The sequence below is a fragment of the Penaeus japonicus genome, unplaced genomic scaffold, assembly GCF_977035675.1.
Source record: "Penaeus japonicus unplaced genomic scaffold, GWHDUDI00000001_assembly GWHDUDI00000041, whole genome shotgun sequence".
In the NCBI taxonomy this organism is placed as follows: Eukaryota; Metazoa; Arthropoda; class Malacostraca; order Decapoda; family Penaeidae; genus Penaeus; species Penaeus japonicus.
In genome coordinates, this window is record NW_028234443.1 from 24,094,946 (window position 1) to 24,109,945 (window position 15,000).

General features: G+C 48.2%; 1 protein-coding gene across 3 annotated transcripts in view; it reads right to left on the reverse strand.

Annotated features, from left to right (window-relative positions):
• LOC122260232 (uncharacterized) overlaps positions 1 to 15,000 on the reverse strand; it is an 88,177-nt gene that overhangs the window by 25,673 nt on the left and 47,504 nt on the right. Inside the window, exons 1-2 of one of the 3 annotated variants that reach the window (XM_086534607.1) lie at positions 13,900 to 14,061; positions 13,070 to 13,217 (exon numbers count right to left, since the gene is read on the reverse strand). In XM_086534607.1, the coding sequence (XP_086390733.1) occupies positions 13,070 to 13,217; positions 13,900 to 14,028 (277 nt within the window). In that variant the 5' untranslated portion in view covers positions 14,029 to 14,061. Of the gene's footprint in view, positions 1 to 13,069; positions 13,218 to 13,899; positions 14,062 to 15,000 lie in introns of those variants that run through there. The other 2 variants (XM_086534606.1, XM_086534608.1) reach the window with 2 other exon arrangements.

The following is a 15,000-nucleotide window of genomic DNA, read 5'->3' on the forward strand; positions in this document are numbered from 1 at the left end:
TGAGGAGGAGGAGGAGGAGGAGGAGGAGGAGAGGAGGAGGAGAAGGAGAAGGAGTAGGAGAAGGAGGAGGAGGAGGAGGAGTGGAGGAGGAGGAGGAGGAGGAGAGGAGGAGGAGGAGGAGGATAAGATAAGATAACAATAATGATAATGATGACAGAAATTACTATAATGATGATAATAACATAAATGAGTAGAATGATGTTGATAACGATAAGGATAACGATAATGTTAATGATATTGATGATGATGAGGAAGATGAGGAAGATAACTGTAAAAAGAAGAAAAGGAGGAGGACGAAGTTGAAGAGGAGGGGAGAAGAAGAGCAAGAAGAGATAAAGAAAAAAGGGGGAGAGGAAAGGGGAAACAGATGGAACGAGATAATTAACGAAAGATGAGACGAGTGAAGTGAGAACGAACGAACGAGAGAGAGAGAGAGAGAGAGAGGGGGGGGGGAGGAAGGGAAAGGGAGGGAGAGGGAGGAGAGAAGAGAGAGAGAGTAAAGAGAAGAGAGTGAGAAAGAGAGAGTAGAGAGAGAGAGAGGAGGAAGGGGGGAGGAGAGGAGAGGGAGGGAGGGAGGAGATGTGAGAGAGAGAGAGTGAGAAAGTGAGTGAGAGCAAGTGAGTGAGATGAGATGAGAGAGAGATGAGAGAAGCAGAGTGAGGTAGAGTGAGAGTGAGGATAGAGGTGTGTGGTGAGAGTGAGAAGAGTTGGAGTGAAGAGGGTGAAGTGAGAGAGTTGTGTGTGAGTGTTGCTGAGAGTGTTTTAAGTAGGTATGAGTGATAGAGAGTGTTCGGAGAGTGTGTGTGTGTGTGAGAGAGTTCGAGATGTGTGTTGTAGTAAAGAAAGTTTGATTGTATGATTGTATGATTTTTTTAGATGAGTGAGAGTGAAGACGTGGAGAGAGAGATGATTAGGTAGTAAGGAGAGATAGAGAGAGAGATGAGAGAAGAGAAGAGAAGAGAAGAGTAGAGAGAGCAGATGAGAGAGAGAAAGAAACGAAAGATAGAAAGATAGATAGATAGTGATGAGTGAAGTGAGAGTGAGGTGGAAGATAGTGTGAAGACAGAGAGAGTGAGTTTGAGAGAGAAGAGAAGTTGAGAGAGAGAGGAGAGAAAAATAAAGTAAAAGAAAGAATGAAATAGAATGGAAAGTTAGTGAGAGAAGATGAGTGAGGAGATAGTGTGTGAGATGCGAGTGTGTGAAGAGAAGAAGAGTGTGAGAAGAGAGTGTGTGAGTTTGAGTGTGTTTCTGTGAGAGAGTGTGTGAGATTAGTTATATGAATTTTAGATATGAGATGAGGATGGAGGATAGGTGATGTCAATAATCTGAATAAGATGATGAATAATTATACAAGAAGAGAGGATCAGAAGCAAAGCAGGAAAAGGAGAGAAAGGTGAGAGAAAAGGGGGAGGAGAGGGAGAGGGGGAGAGAAGAAGGGAGGAGAGGGGGGGGGGGGGCGGGGGGGGGGGGGGGGGGGGGGGGGGGGGGGGGGGGGGGGGGGGGGGGGGGGGGGGGGGCAGACCCTCGACACGTCCCCAAGATGATTTTGGTCTCGATGTGGCATGAGCTTAATCCGCGGTCCGTGGGCATTCCTCAGGGTATTAATTAGAGAGAGTGCCGATATACCACTCCCTCCCTTCCCCTTCCCCTTCCCCTTCCCCTTCCCCTTCCCCTTCCCCTTCCCCTTCCCCTTCCCCTTCCCCTTGCCCCTTCCCCTTCCCCTTCACCTTCCCCTTCCCCTTCCCCTTCCCTTTACGTCATTCCCCTGTGCCTTCCCTTGCCTCTTCCTCTTCCCCTTCCCCTACCCCCCCTTCCCTTCCCCTTCCTTCGAGTCTATCCTTTCCCCTCGCTCCTTCCCCTTTCCTCTTGTCCCTTCCTCTTTCCCCTTGCCCCTTCCCCTTTCCTTCCTTCTCTTCTCCTTCTTCCTTCTCCTTCTCCTTACCCCTTCCCCTTCCCCCTTCCCTTTCCCTTTCCCCCTCCCCTTCTTTCTCCCCTCCCCTTTCCCCCTTCCCCTTCCCCTTCCCTTTCCCCTTCCCCTTCCCCTTCCCCTTCCCCTTTCTCTTTCTCTTTCTCTTTCTCTTTCTCTTTCCCTTCCCTTCCCCTTCATCTTCCCCTTCCCCTCCCTTTTCCTTTTCCTTTCCCTTTCCCTTTCCCCTTCCCTACCCTTCCCCTTCCCTCCCCTTCCCTTTCCCCTTTCCCCTTTCCCCTTTCCCTTTCCCTTTCCCTTTCCCTTTCCCTTTTCCTTTCCCTTCCCCTTTCCCTTTCCCTTTCTCTTTCCCTTCCCCTTCCCCTTCCCCTTCCCCTTCCCCCTCCCCTTCCCCTTCCACTCCCCCTCCCCCTCCTCTCACTCCTTCCTTCCTTTCCCTCCTTCCCACACACCCTTTCCCCCGATCCCTCACTCTTTTGTTTTTTTATCCATCTCTTCATCTCCGTCTCTCTCCTCTCCCCTTCCCTCGCACGCTCTCTCTGCTCCTCACTCAATCCTCTTTCTCTTCGCTCCGAGCAATCCCACTCCTCGCTACCCCTTCGTCTTTCTCTTAGCTCTCATACTCCGTCCCTCTCCTTTCTCTCTCTCTTCCTTCTCCCTTCCATCTCTCTCTCACTTTCTCTCTCTCTCTCTCTTCTTCTTCTTTCTCTCTCTCTCTCCTCTCTCACTTTCTTTCTCATTCTCCTCTCCGGCGTCCTCTCCTCTTTCTGCTCTCTCTCCTCTCCTCTCCCTCCTCTCTCTCTCTCTCTTTCTCTCCTCTCATCTCTCTCTCCTCTCCCTCTTCACTCTCCATCTCTCCGTCTGTCTCTCCTCTCGTCCGCGATCCTTTCTCCCTCATCTCATCTCTCCTCTCTCACTCTCATCTCTCTCTCCCTCTGCAGCTCTCTTTCCACTCTCTCTCTTCCTACCTCTCATCTCCTCTCTCATCCTACTTCTCTTCTTCTCTTTCTCTCTCGCTCCCTCTATCTCCCTCTCTCCTCATCTCTCCCTCTCTCTCTCCTCTCATCTCTTTCTCTCTCGTCTTTCTATCTCCACTCCCCCTCTCATCACCCCCTCTCTCTCACCCCCCTCTTTCCTCTCTCTATCTCCTCTCTCTCTCTCTCTCATCTCTCCTCTCTCTCCCCCTCTCTTATCTCTCCGCTCTTTCTCTCTCCTCCCCTCTTCCCTCCTTCTCTTTCCTCTCTCACTCGACTTTCTCCTCGCTCCTTCTCTCTACCTCTCTCTCCCCTCCCTCCCATCTTCTCTCTCCCTCTCTCTCTTCTCTCACTCTCTCTCCTCTTCTCTCTCTCTCTCTCTCTGCGCTCTCCTCCCTCGCTCTTTCTCTCCATCTCTCTCCGCATATCTCTCTCTCTCCGCTCTCTCCTCTCTCTCTCTTCACCCATCATCCTCTCTCTCCCTCCCTCCTTCTCCTCCTCCTCTCATCTCCGCTCCCTCTCTCTTCCCCCTCGCTCCCTCGTCTCCTCTCAGCATCTCCCTTCTCTCTCTCTTCCCTCTCTCTCTCTCCCTCTCTCCTCTCTTCTACCCCTCTCTCTCTCTCCTCACCTCTCCTCTCCTTCTCCTCGTCCCCTCCTCTATCTCTCTCTTCTCTCTCGTCCATCTCCCTCCCTCACTCCTCCTCTCAATCCCCGACTCACTCATCTCCCTCTTCTCTCTCTTTCTCTCTCGCTCCCTCTCAACCCCTATCTCTCCCCCCACTCCTCCCTCAATCTCTCTCTCTCATCTCACTCATCTCGCGCCCTCTTCTACATCCAAGCATCCTCCGTCCTCAGCGCATCCCTCTCTCCCTCTTTCCATCTCTCTCTTTCCTCCTCTACTCTCTCTCATCTCTTTCTTTCTCTCTCTCTCTCTCTCCTCCTTCTCCTCCTCTCCGACTCTCCAACCCCTCTTCTCGTCTCTCAGTCTCACCCACCCCCTCCTTTCTCATCTCTCTCTCCCTCTCCGTACTCCTCCCCCCCCTCTCCTCTCTCTCTTCTCTCCACCCACTCTCACTCTCCTCCTCTCTCTCCTCTCTTTCTCTCTCCTCTCTTTCTCTCTCCTCTCTTTCTCTCTCCAATACTTCCGACATCAGCTATGCAGACAGACACCAAGTTAATCAGCTAGCCTTTCATACGTTTAATAATGAACAAACATTCCATCCATTAGCGTGAGTCCGCTGATCCAACTGCTCTGCTGTATCGCAATCCTGTAAGCAAATAAACAGCTTGATTTGGCAATGCATCAACTTCTTTACTTGACGTTTTGCATGGAGTGATACCTGCCCCTAAACAACCAGCTCTGCGTCTGCTTCTCCCTGGTGCCCCTGCCCTGCCCGGCCACCCTGCGGGCCCGCCAGCCCCTCTGCGCCCTAACCTGTCACCCTCCTGCCTGCCCGCCCTGCCCTCTTCCCCCCCCCTGCCTTCCGCCCCCCCAGCTGCCCCGCCCTGCCACCACCTGCTGCCCGCCCCCTGGCCCCTTCCGCCCCCTCTCAGCCCCACATCCCCCGCCCAGCAACCCAGCGACCTATGCTGCCCCTGCCCTGCCCTTGCCCTGCCCTTGACCTGCCCCACAATCACAGCATGCGACCACCCCTGCTCACCACATCCCATCCCCCCTCAACACCTCTCACAGCCACACCCAGCCCAGCGCATCCCGCCCGCCCGGCTGCCCTCTGCCCCCCAGCCCTGCCCTGCCCCTGCCCCCTGAGGTCTAGGTCTATTTTATGTGTCGACTGAGGCCTTTCTTTCTCTCTCTCTCTCCCCTCACTCTCTCTCTCTTCCAATCCTTCCCTCATTTATATTTTCCTCTCTTCCACACTCTCTCACTACCCTCTCGCTCTCTCTTTTTTTTTTTTTTCGCTCTCATACTTTTCTTCTCTTCCCTCTTATCTCTCTCTATCACTCTCTCACCTATCTTCGCTCATTCTCTCTCCGCTCATCACTATATTAATATCTAACTAATAAATATATATATATATATATATATATATATATATATAAATTATAATATATATAATATATAAATAAACATATATATAATGTATATACCTCTAATTATAATACATACTACTATATAAATCTATATATATTATAAATTAATATAAATATATTAAATATATATGTATGTATATGTTATACATAAATATAAATTATAATATAAATATCATCCAAAATATATAGTATAAAGATAATATATAATCTATGTATAATATATGTATATATGTAAAATATTAAATTTAATATAAATATATCAAAATATAAAATAATGTAATGTATGTATGTATAAATATAAAAATAAAACATATAAAAAAAAATAATAAATCAATCAAAATAATATAAATATATAAAAAGAATGGGAAGAAGAGAGAGAGAAAAAGAGAGAGAAGAGAGAGAGAACAGACTGCAACAAACATACACACACCACACCGCACACACACACCCCAACCAACATACACCCCCCCACCAACACACCCACACACCCCCACACACACAACTAACACCCCCACACACACACACCACACCCAACACATACCCCAACACCCACCCTCACACAACACCCACAACACAAACACACCATATAAATATATAAAAAATATATCCACTATATATAACTATATAAATATATATAATATATCCATAGGATATTTTTCTCCTTCTCTCTCTCTTTTTTCTCCCCTTCCCCCTTTCCCCTTCTCCTCCTCTCTCCTCTCTCTCTCTTCATCTCGCACCCCCCCCCACCTCCTCACTCTCTCTCGGGGGGGGGGGGGGGGGGGCCTATCTTCTTCGCTAAACTACTCTTCATCTCCCTCTCTCCTTCTCTCTCCCCTCCCTTCCTCTCCTCTCTCACTCTCCTCCCCATCTCTACTCTCTCCTCTCTCTCACTCTCTCTCCTCTCCCTCTCCTCTCATCTCCTCTCTCCACATTCTCTCCTCCCTCTCTCCTCTCCTCTCTCCCCCCCCCCCCACACTCTCCCCCCCCCCCCATCGTCTCATTTCTTGATCGCTCTTTATTCCCCCCTTTCCATTTAAAGCATAATAGAGATCTAAGTAATATAGAAAAATCAAATCACACTTATAATCATGTATACTTGCTTAGTTACCTGTCCACCTGTCCCTTCCAACTGTTGTCTTACAAACCTACTGTTGCTTCAGCTGGTAGGCTCTAACGGTAAACCATTATGGAAATATTCATAAAATCTTCATTTCTTCTTCAACTCTCTAATTCTTCTTGTTTTTCTTCTTCTTCGATGTTTGTTTGTTTTCGTGCTTCCTTTTTTTTATAGTTTTTTTTTTCCAAACGTTCTCGCAACCAGATCGAAGTAAATGTATGGTTGTTGTGGCAATGTTTTTGCAAAGGATTCTTGGCCAATCAGGACTCGGTGTCTCATCGCGGGTTTATACCCAAAAGGATGAGACGAACCCCAAACTCGACCAATCAGCGCACAGATCATACCAGAGACCGACCAATCAGCGCTTAGATCATACCTGCAGCTGACCAATCAGCGCCCAGATCATACCCATGGCTGACCAATCACTACGAGGGTCATGGCCGACTGCATTAGTAAACACGGCGGGGCGGTTGATTTGATAATGGGCGAGTGCACGTGGGAACGACGCTAAGATGGCGTCCTCGCTATTGTAGTGTCAGGATCTATATTCCCCATGAGAGCCTCGAGCCCGGGGCCACTCGACCTATCCAGCGACCGCCCCTCTCGCTCTCTCTCTCTCTCTCTCTCTACTCCTCCCCTCGACAGTCCATTCTCCTCTCTCTCACTCCCTCTCTCTATTCTCCTATAAATCTCATCATCGCTATATCAATACTCTATCTCGTCAGCCTTCTCCTCTCTCATCTCTCCATCTTTTTTTTTTTTCCTCTCTCCTTTTTTGCTCATTTTGCTAGATACGCTCTATCTTCTACTATTCTTTTCTCTCTATCCTCTCATCTTTTCTCGCATCTTTTTTTCTCCTCACTTTATTTTTTTAGCTCTCTTTTTATAATATCTCGTTTGTCTAGAAGAGAGGAGGTGAAGAATTAGAAAGAAAGGAGAAAATATAAAGATTAAATAGAAATATAATTATAAACTAGATAATAAATAGAAAGATAAAGAGAAATTACATAAGACCGATAACAAGTGAAAAATAACTATCATACCTATACATATTAAACTATCAGAGAAATATTTAATATTATCATTATCGTCTAATTAGCACGTATCAATAGAAATCAATATGTAACTATAGACGGGAAAGCTAAATGTAAACCATAAAGATGACTCCACTCTACATCTAGTCACTCTAAATATACTCCCGATCACTCCTCCCTCATCGCCCGCTCCATCCCAAACCCATCTCCATATTCCACTCATAACTCACTAGCTTATCTCTATCATCTAAAGATCCATCTATCCTAACTATTCCCTCACCCTAACGGTTTGCTCCAACTCGCAACAGATCCCTTTACATCGCGTCTTCCACGCCGCTCGAACACACCCTCCTTTCCAACTTCAGTATCCCATCGCTCTATCCCCCCACAAATCTCTCCTCCCTATCCCTTCCCTTTTTCCTATCGCCCATTTACAAGCTCACCCCCCGTAAAAAACCACATATACCCCCTATCCCGTTACTTCCCCCCTTCCCTCCCCGATTAAGACTACCCCCCCTTCCCCCTCCCCCTCCCCCTCCCTCCAGTGACCGCCTCTTTACTACGACTGATCCACGCTTCCCCCTCTCCAACGGGCGGCGGCGAGCGAGGTGTGGGCGGGGATCGTAGCGGCGATGTGTGCGGGCGGTCGAAGGGCGTCTTGTCTTGAGGACGCGGTTCCTCCAGGCGTCTTCCTGTCGCCGCTTTCCTTTCCTCCTTCGAACGCCTTTTTCCTCCTTTGCCCCCCCCCCCCCTACGTTCCTCCTCCTTTTTCTCTTCTTTGCTTTTCCCATCTGTCTCCGCCTTCCTTCTCCCCTTCCCCCTCTTCCTCTGTCCTCTCCTACATCCTACACCTCGCCTTCTTCCCATTTTCATCCTCTTCCTATAAAACAACCACCACCTCTTCCTCTTTCTCTTCCTCCCACACCTCCTCTTCCTTCTCCTCCTACTCCTACTACTACTACTTCTACTCTACCTCCTCTTCCTCCTTTACCGCCTTTCTCTACCTCCACCTCCTCCACCTCCTCCACCTCTTCCACCTCTCCCACCTCTTCCACCTACTTCACCACCTCTACCACCTCCACCATCACCCCTCCCGGCTGCCTGCAGCTCCGTCAGTTCACCCCCCCTCCTCTGCCTCCCTCCTCCTCCTCCTCCTCCTCCTCCTCCTCCTCCTCCATCCTCCTCCTCCCCTCCTCCTCCCTCCTCCTTCTCTTCCTCCCTTCTCCTTCTTCCCTCCACTTCCTCCTCTTCCTCGTTCCTCCTCCTCCTCCTCCTCCTCCTCCTCCTCCTCCTCCTCCTCCTCCTCCTCCTCCTCCTCCTCCTCCTCCTCCTCCTCCTCCTCCTCCCCCCCCCGCCCTACTCTGTAGCTGCCACCCTCCCTATAACACATCGTAGCGAAGCGCGACCGAAGCGGCGTAACGCACACACTTTGCATATCTAATGTAACTGGTCGGCCTCGTATATTCCTCCGAAATTATAATAAGAAGGCGAGAAAGGAGGAAAGAAAAGGGGGGGGGTGGGCGAGAAGGGGACAAGGGGGGTGGGGGGATGGGGGGGGAAGGAAGGGGCGATGGGAGGGGGGACGGGATAGGGAGGATGAGACAGGGAGGGGGGGAGTCAGAACCAGGAGGGGGGGTAGGAGGGGGAAGAGGGGAAGGAGGGGGAGAGGGGGGAGCGGCAGCCTGGGCCAGCGGTCGAGCCTCGCACACAAGGTCATCGAGGGTTACGCTCACCTTAGAATTAAACGATCAAATTCTCGGGTTAATTCAAGCAAGAAGGCTCCAAGAATTTCCATTAATCCCACCACGACCGAAGATGCAAATGTCTGATAAGGCCGCCCGCGGCTTTGTGCCGGAAAAAAAGGTGAGAGTGAGACTAGTTAGTGCTGAGGCTTCTAATGTAAGTGCTGAGCTTCTCCGCAGCGCGGGAAGAAAGGAAAAGGGAAGGAAAGCAAGAAAGAAAGGAGGGAGGAGGCGGAGAACGAGAGAGAAAGGAGGCGGAGAACAAGAAGGAGAACGAGGAGGTACGAGGACCAAGGAGGTGTGTGGCGTGTCTCTGAGCCGCTGGGGACTCTTCAAGTGTGGGGGCCTTATCCCCCCCTCCCCCATCCCCCCCTGTACTTTGATATGGAGTTTGTGGCTTAAACGTAAGATTTACTCGCGGTTGAGTGAGGATATGTTTGTAGAAAGAGCAAAGTGTGACAGCTGTGTGAATATAAGGATAACAGTTCTCCATGAAGACAACAAGAGCTACGAGGCAGTGCTCAGTGATTTCTTAATATTAATGATGTCCTTAAGTCCCTAAAATCAATCACATTATGCCCAGCACTCGACAGTGTTCCAAGTAGTACCTGGCCACCGCTCACCCCGATCCCACGCGCTCCCTGGTCATTAGGGCATGGGAGTACACAGTTGTATTCCACGGTAGCCTGGCGTCCAATCGGGGAAATCTGTCGACACTCCCATCCCTCGGCCGGGAGATAAGCATCGTCGCCTGGGCCCCGGGCGGTTCCTTTCCCCTTCTGCTGCCGGGGAAGGATTAAAGTTTAAATTGCCTGTGCGTTGCTTATCTGCCCCGGCGATCTACCGTTTCACGTAGGTGTAGCGTGGCACCGCATCCGGATCAGGCGATCAGACCCACAACTCGACGGGTAGCGCAGCCGCGTCGCCCTTGCCGTGTCCGAAGTGCTGTGAAAGTGTCCACAGCGCTGTAGGTAGCCGAGGTGCTGGTGACAAAGACACATGGCCAGAGATTCCTCTCGTCAGATAGAGCCAAAAGGCTTCCTTACCATGAATGTTGATTCATCACCGGCATTAAACCCTCGCCGCGTTCCATTCCCACACTTGGTGGAAGACCTAACGTGTCAGGCTCCACTTCGCGAGCTCATACACCCTGAATACCCATCATCCACACGCATACACTTCCCGCATACACACCTGCGATCTTATAAACTCCCAAATGCGAGGCAGAGGTATAGAAGGAGTACAAGCGAAGGTCACTTACGCCGCTCTCGCCCCCTCCCCTCTCCACCCCCGCCTCTGCCGCCGTAGAGTTCATTTAGTTATAGAGATGGATTTCTTGGATTACGGCAGGCGGACATAAAGACGACGACGTTGGTGGCGGTGTTTGTGGAGGAGCGAGCAAGTGGAATGGTTCGGTGGCCGTGACTTGGGTCGGTGACGGACGTTTATGATTCCCTAGTAATTCCAGCTTGAATGGCCATGCTGCTTTATGGGGGCCCAGCTGGTCCTGACCCCCCGCTGTGATTTGCCCTGTACCTTCCTGCCACTGTGACCTGCTCCTGTGTGGCCCTCGGGGGTGGGAGGGGGGCCTACCGTTGTTATGTAGTATTTTCTTTGTTTGTTGTTGATGTGTTTTATTGTTGTGAAACTCCTCCGCCGACCTCCTCCGCGACGGGGGGTGCCCGTCCGCCCGGTGCTGCGACCGCCACCGCCGGGCTGTGTGGTCCCCGCTCAGAGCCGTGACCTTTCCAGCATCCCCGAAACCCCTGTCCCGACCGCCCGAGGACCCCGCTGCTCTTAACCCTCTTGATAAGCATCCTATCACTCCCCCGTAACGACCGACGCCTCATCTGTCCTTACCGTAGGCCTTATCAAACCTGGACTGTGGCAGAGGTCGTGTCCGCCCAGCCGACTGTGCGGGCGGTAGGCTTCGGCGGACCGCCCTCTCCTCGGCCGCTAACGCAACGGCTGTCACTGTTCTAGCACACGCCTTTCATGCTGCGGTTCCATGACTTTTTTTTTAGTATAGAAGACGAGTATGTACAGATAGAGGAATCCGGAAGGGAAGAGCGAAGGAATGGCTGTATAAAGACTAGACATAAAGACAGATATGTCGTATACAGTTTTAAGATTACACTACGACACACTACATCACATCACATCATACTGTATCACACTAGACCACATGACATCATGACACACTAAAACACGCCATTACCACACCATACCACACTAAAACACGCCATTTCCACACCATGCCACACATATCGGACAACCGAGCATAAACATGTACACAGCACAACACCCACACACACATACACTCACACGGGAGAGGCCGGCCGCCAAGACACCGAGCATGCTGGTGTAGGCGTCTCTCTACCTCTTATCAGCGGAGAACGAGACACCCCCTCCCTCCTCCCCCTTTCCCACCCTCCCCTCCAACCCCTTCTCTCTTTCCTCCTTCCTTCCCTATGCTCCCTTCTACCTTCCCTCTCTTACTCCTTACTTCCCATTCTCCACCCCTTTCCTATCCTTTCCTCTACCCCTTCCTTTTCTCTTTCTTCTCCGCTTCCATCGCCTTCCCCTCCTCCTTCACTCCTCTCCCCTCCCCTTCCCCTTCATCTCTCCATTCCCCCCCCCCCCCGATTCTCCCCCTCCTCTCCTCTCCTCTTCTCCCTTTCCCCTGTCACACCCCCATTCCCTTCCCCTCCTCTCCCCCATTGCCTTCCCGACCCCCTTTCCTCCCCCTCCCCATCCTCTTCCCCCCTCCCCCCTCTCCCTCTCCCTCATCCCCATCCCCACCCCCCATCCCCCATCCCCCATCCCCCATCCCCCATCCCCTTCCCCCCCCCCCATCTATCCAGCCAGCATCCCAAGTTCACACAGCGGGGCACCGTGGACTGGCTTTTATATGGCGGATGAATGAATGACATTGTTACGCACTCCTTTTTTATAGTGAGTCAGAACAGGTGATTCTGTGATAAAATATACGGCGGGAGAATGAAGCTTTCCTGCTCGCGTGTTTTTTTTGTTTTGTTTTTTTTCATGAAAGATTGTTTAAGAAGAAGACCCGAAGAGACTTTCTTGTAGGTGGCTGAGGAAGCAGCAAAGGGGTTGAGACAAAAAAAAAAAAAAACGATTCGAAATTAATGAATCAAGGTTTGAGATTAGAATTAATTGATTTGGATTTCTATCCCTTTTGAAATTACTCTTCTCTAGTCCATGGAAATGATTAAGAATTAACAATTTCACAAGCTAATAGTTTAGTAACGATTCGATTTTCCAGACTTGCAATTTATGACGGAGACTGTGAAATTGAAACGTCAATAATTCAACTTGCTCTGTAAGATTATTCATTCTCATCCAATCCTTTTCTCAACATTCGTCACAACTTCCTCATCTTAAACTTCACTCACACCATGAATCCATTGATATATCACCGAAGTCCTGTCATGTAACTATTTTTTCATTTGTACAAAGAACATTCGGAATTACGTGGAGGTGTGTTCATATCTTGTCTCGAACAAAAAGCTTCATCTTTGCCATTTCCACCTGCTGTTGCATGACGCATTGTTCATGATGGCAACAATGCGGGGAACATGCGTGGCTCTATGATGAACAGGAATGGCCGATGATAATTTTTGTATGATTTAAAATGATCGTTATGATTAATGATGATGGTGATGGGGATGATATTAGAAGACGTCACTATATCACCTCCATGAAAAATATTTTGAAAGCAGTATCCTCACAAGCTACAGAACACACGAGAATGAGTGAGTGACTTTTCTAACAGTAAAAACGGACACATGAGGAGGCACTGCGATGGACGAAAACACAAAAGCGCTTCCTTCTTCAAGCAGTGTGATAAAAGAGACACAGGCGAAGGAGAGAACGGAAGACTCCTGACGGCGGGGATGGCCAAGAGGGCATCCCCCTCCTTACAGGATACAGAAGAAGGAGAGAAAGGAGTGGCGAAAGAAGATGAAGAACGGTGAACAAGGAGAGACGCAAGAGGAAGACGACGAAGAGGGAGGGAATTGAGGTCTTCCTTCCCAAGAGAGTAAAATGAAATTAAAATAAAAAAGAGTAAAACCAAAAAGAGGGCAAAGCGAAAACAATCACGAGAGCCCCACGACGAAGAAGCCGAAGGAACAACAAGGCTTCCCTCCTTCGAACACCGACAGCCCGAGAGACTTCTTTCTGTCTCTCCCGGAACTTACCTCTGAGTGGACTTTTCATGGCGGCCTCCACAAGCCCCGCCAGGAGCTGGAGGGACTTGGGATCCTGGGCGAGGCCGCTGCTGAAGGCGGCCAGGGCGTCGGCATGGCGGCCCAAGCACTGGAGAGCCACGCCCTGTCGGTAGTACGCCTGCAGGAGGAGGAGAAATGGTTAGAGGGATGGCTTGGACTATGCTGTGTTTGTAATGAAATTTATATATAGATATAATATATAGATATAATATATATATATATATCGACGGTATCTATATATATATATATATGTCTGTATGTATATATATATATATATATATGTATATATATGTATATATATATATATATATATATATATATATATATATATTGTTATTTATGATGCTTCGAAACATTATCAATAATAATCTAAAATCTGATAATTCTAGTGATAACAAAAGCAGGATGTACACAAGCAAGAAAATAAGTCAGAAAATTTAGCACAAAGTTACAGGCTTCGTTTCAAAAGTATTTAATAATAAAACAAGCAATAACAATAATAGTGATAATAATGACAGTAGAAATACTAACGCGAGTGCTAATACCTTCAGTAATAATAGTAATAAAAGAGATAAGAGGAAAAAAGAAAATGAGACAGAAGAAGAGAAATGCAATGATACCAAGACATAAAATGATACCAAGAAAAAGAGCTTTCGAATGACAAGAAAAAGAAAAAAAAGAGGCAAATTCCGTCGACATAAAATGATGGCAAAAGCAATAATGACAAAAAGAAAGAATAATGGCGCGAATAAAGAGAAAAAAACAAAAAAAACAAAAGACCACCTCCGAGACCCACGTACAATGAGAGAGCACTGAGGCGACTTGCGCGCCATCTTGCGAGTGCGCCACGCATTGCGCAGCGTCCGCCACGTGACGAAAGCGCGACGGCGACTGCGGCGGACACCCTTGCTCGCGCGGAGTAATACCATCGCTGCGCCGCCGCCTGGGGATTTGGGTATCGGGGTACCTTGGTATCTCCCAAGGGTATTGTGGGGGGGGGAAAGGGAGGGGGGGGGGCGGTTTGGTTCTGAGTGTCACTTCATGCTTTGGGATTTGTTGACGTTTGCCTTCCACTTGTTTTTTGTTTTTTGTTTTTCTTTCTTCCTTTTTCAGATGAAGAACAGAATTTTAAAAATCGGGTATTTAGGCTTTGGCATCTAATGGTTGTATCAGAACTTTTCCTTCTGAGGGTCACGTCACACTTTTTTTTTCTTTTTTCTTTTTTTTTTCTTTTGCAGTAGTATCTATTTCTATATCTTTCTGTCTATTTTTTCGATTTATTTGTTTTCAGGCGAAGAACGAAAGGAAATCTGGGCGTGTAGGCCTCGGTATGGGGTGGAGGGTGGAGGGAGGTGGGTAGGGGGTAGGGGGGAGGGGTTGTTTAAGGGTGTCACCTGATTTTCGTATTTGCATTCATGTTCTTTTTTTAATGGCGAAATGAAATTGCATCTAAGCATCACTTTATTATTCCTCAAGATATCATTTTGTATTTTCTAGAAGAAATAAAATACAAAATTATTAACACATCATTTTTTTTTTTTTTTTTCGTTTTTTTTTTTTCAGTAAGTAAATAAAAAGATGTTTCTCAGCGTCACTTCGTATCTAATGGCATTTTCGTCTGTTTAGAAATAAGTCAAAATACATTTTCAGTTATTATGCGCTGGAGAGAAATCTATTTCTTTTTCGTTTGTGTATTATTTCCTAATCTTTATTCATTGTTGTTGTTGTTTTCTTTTCTTCTCTTTCTTCTAATTCTTGTATTCGATAGAGATTTCCGAAATTCGGCGATATATAAAGTTTCTTTAGATTACGTTTTACCAATATCGATGTGACATTTAAAACAATACATATATGCATGTGCATATTTTTGTAACTAGTCATCAGATGAATTACGAAATTAA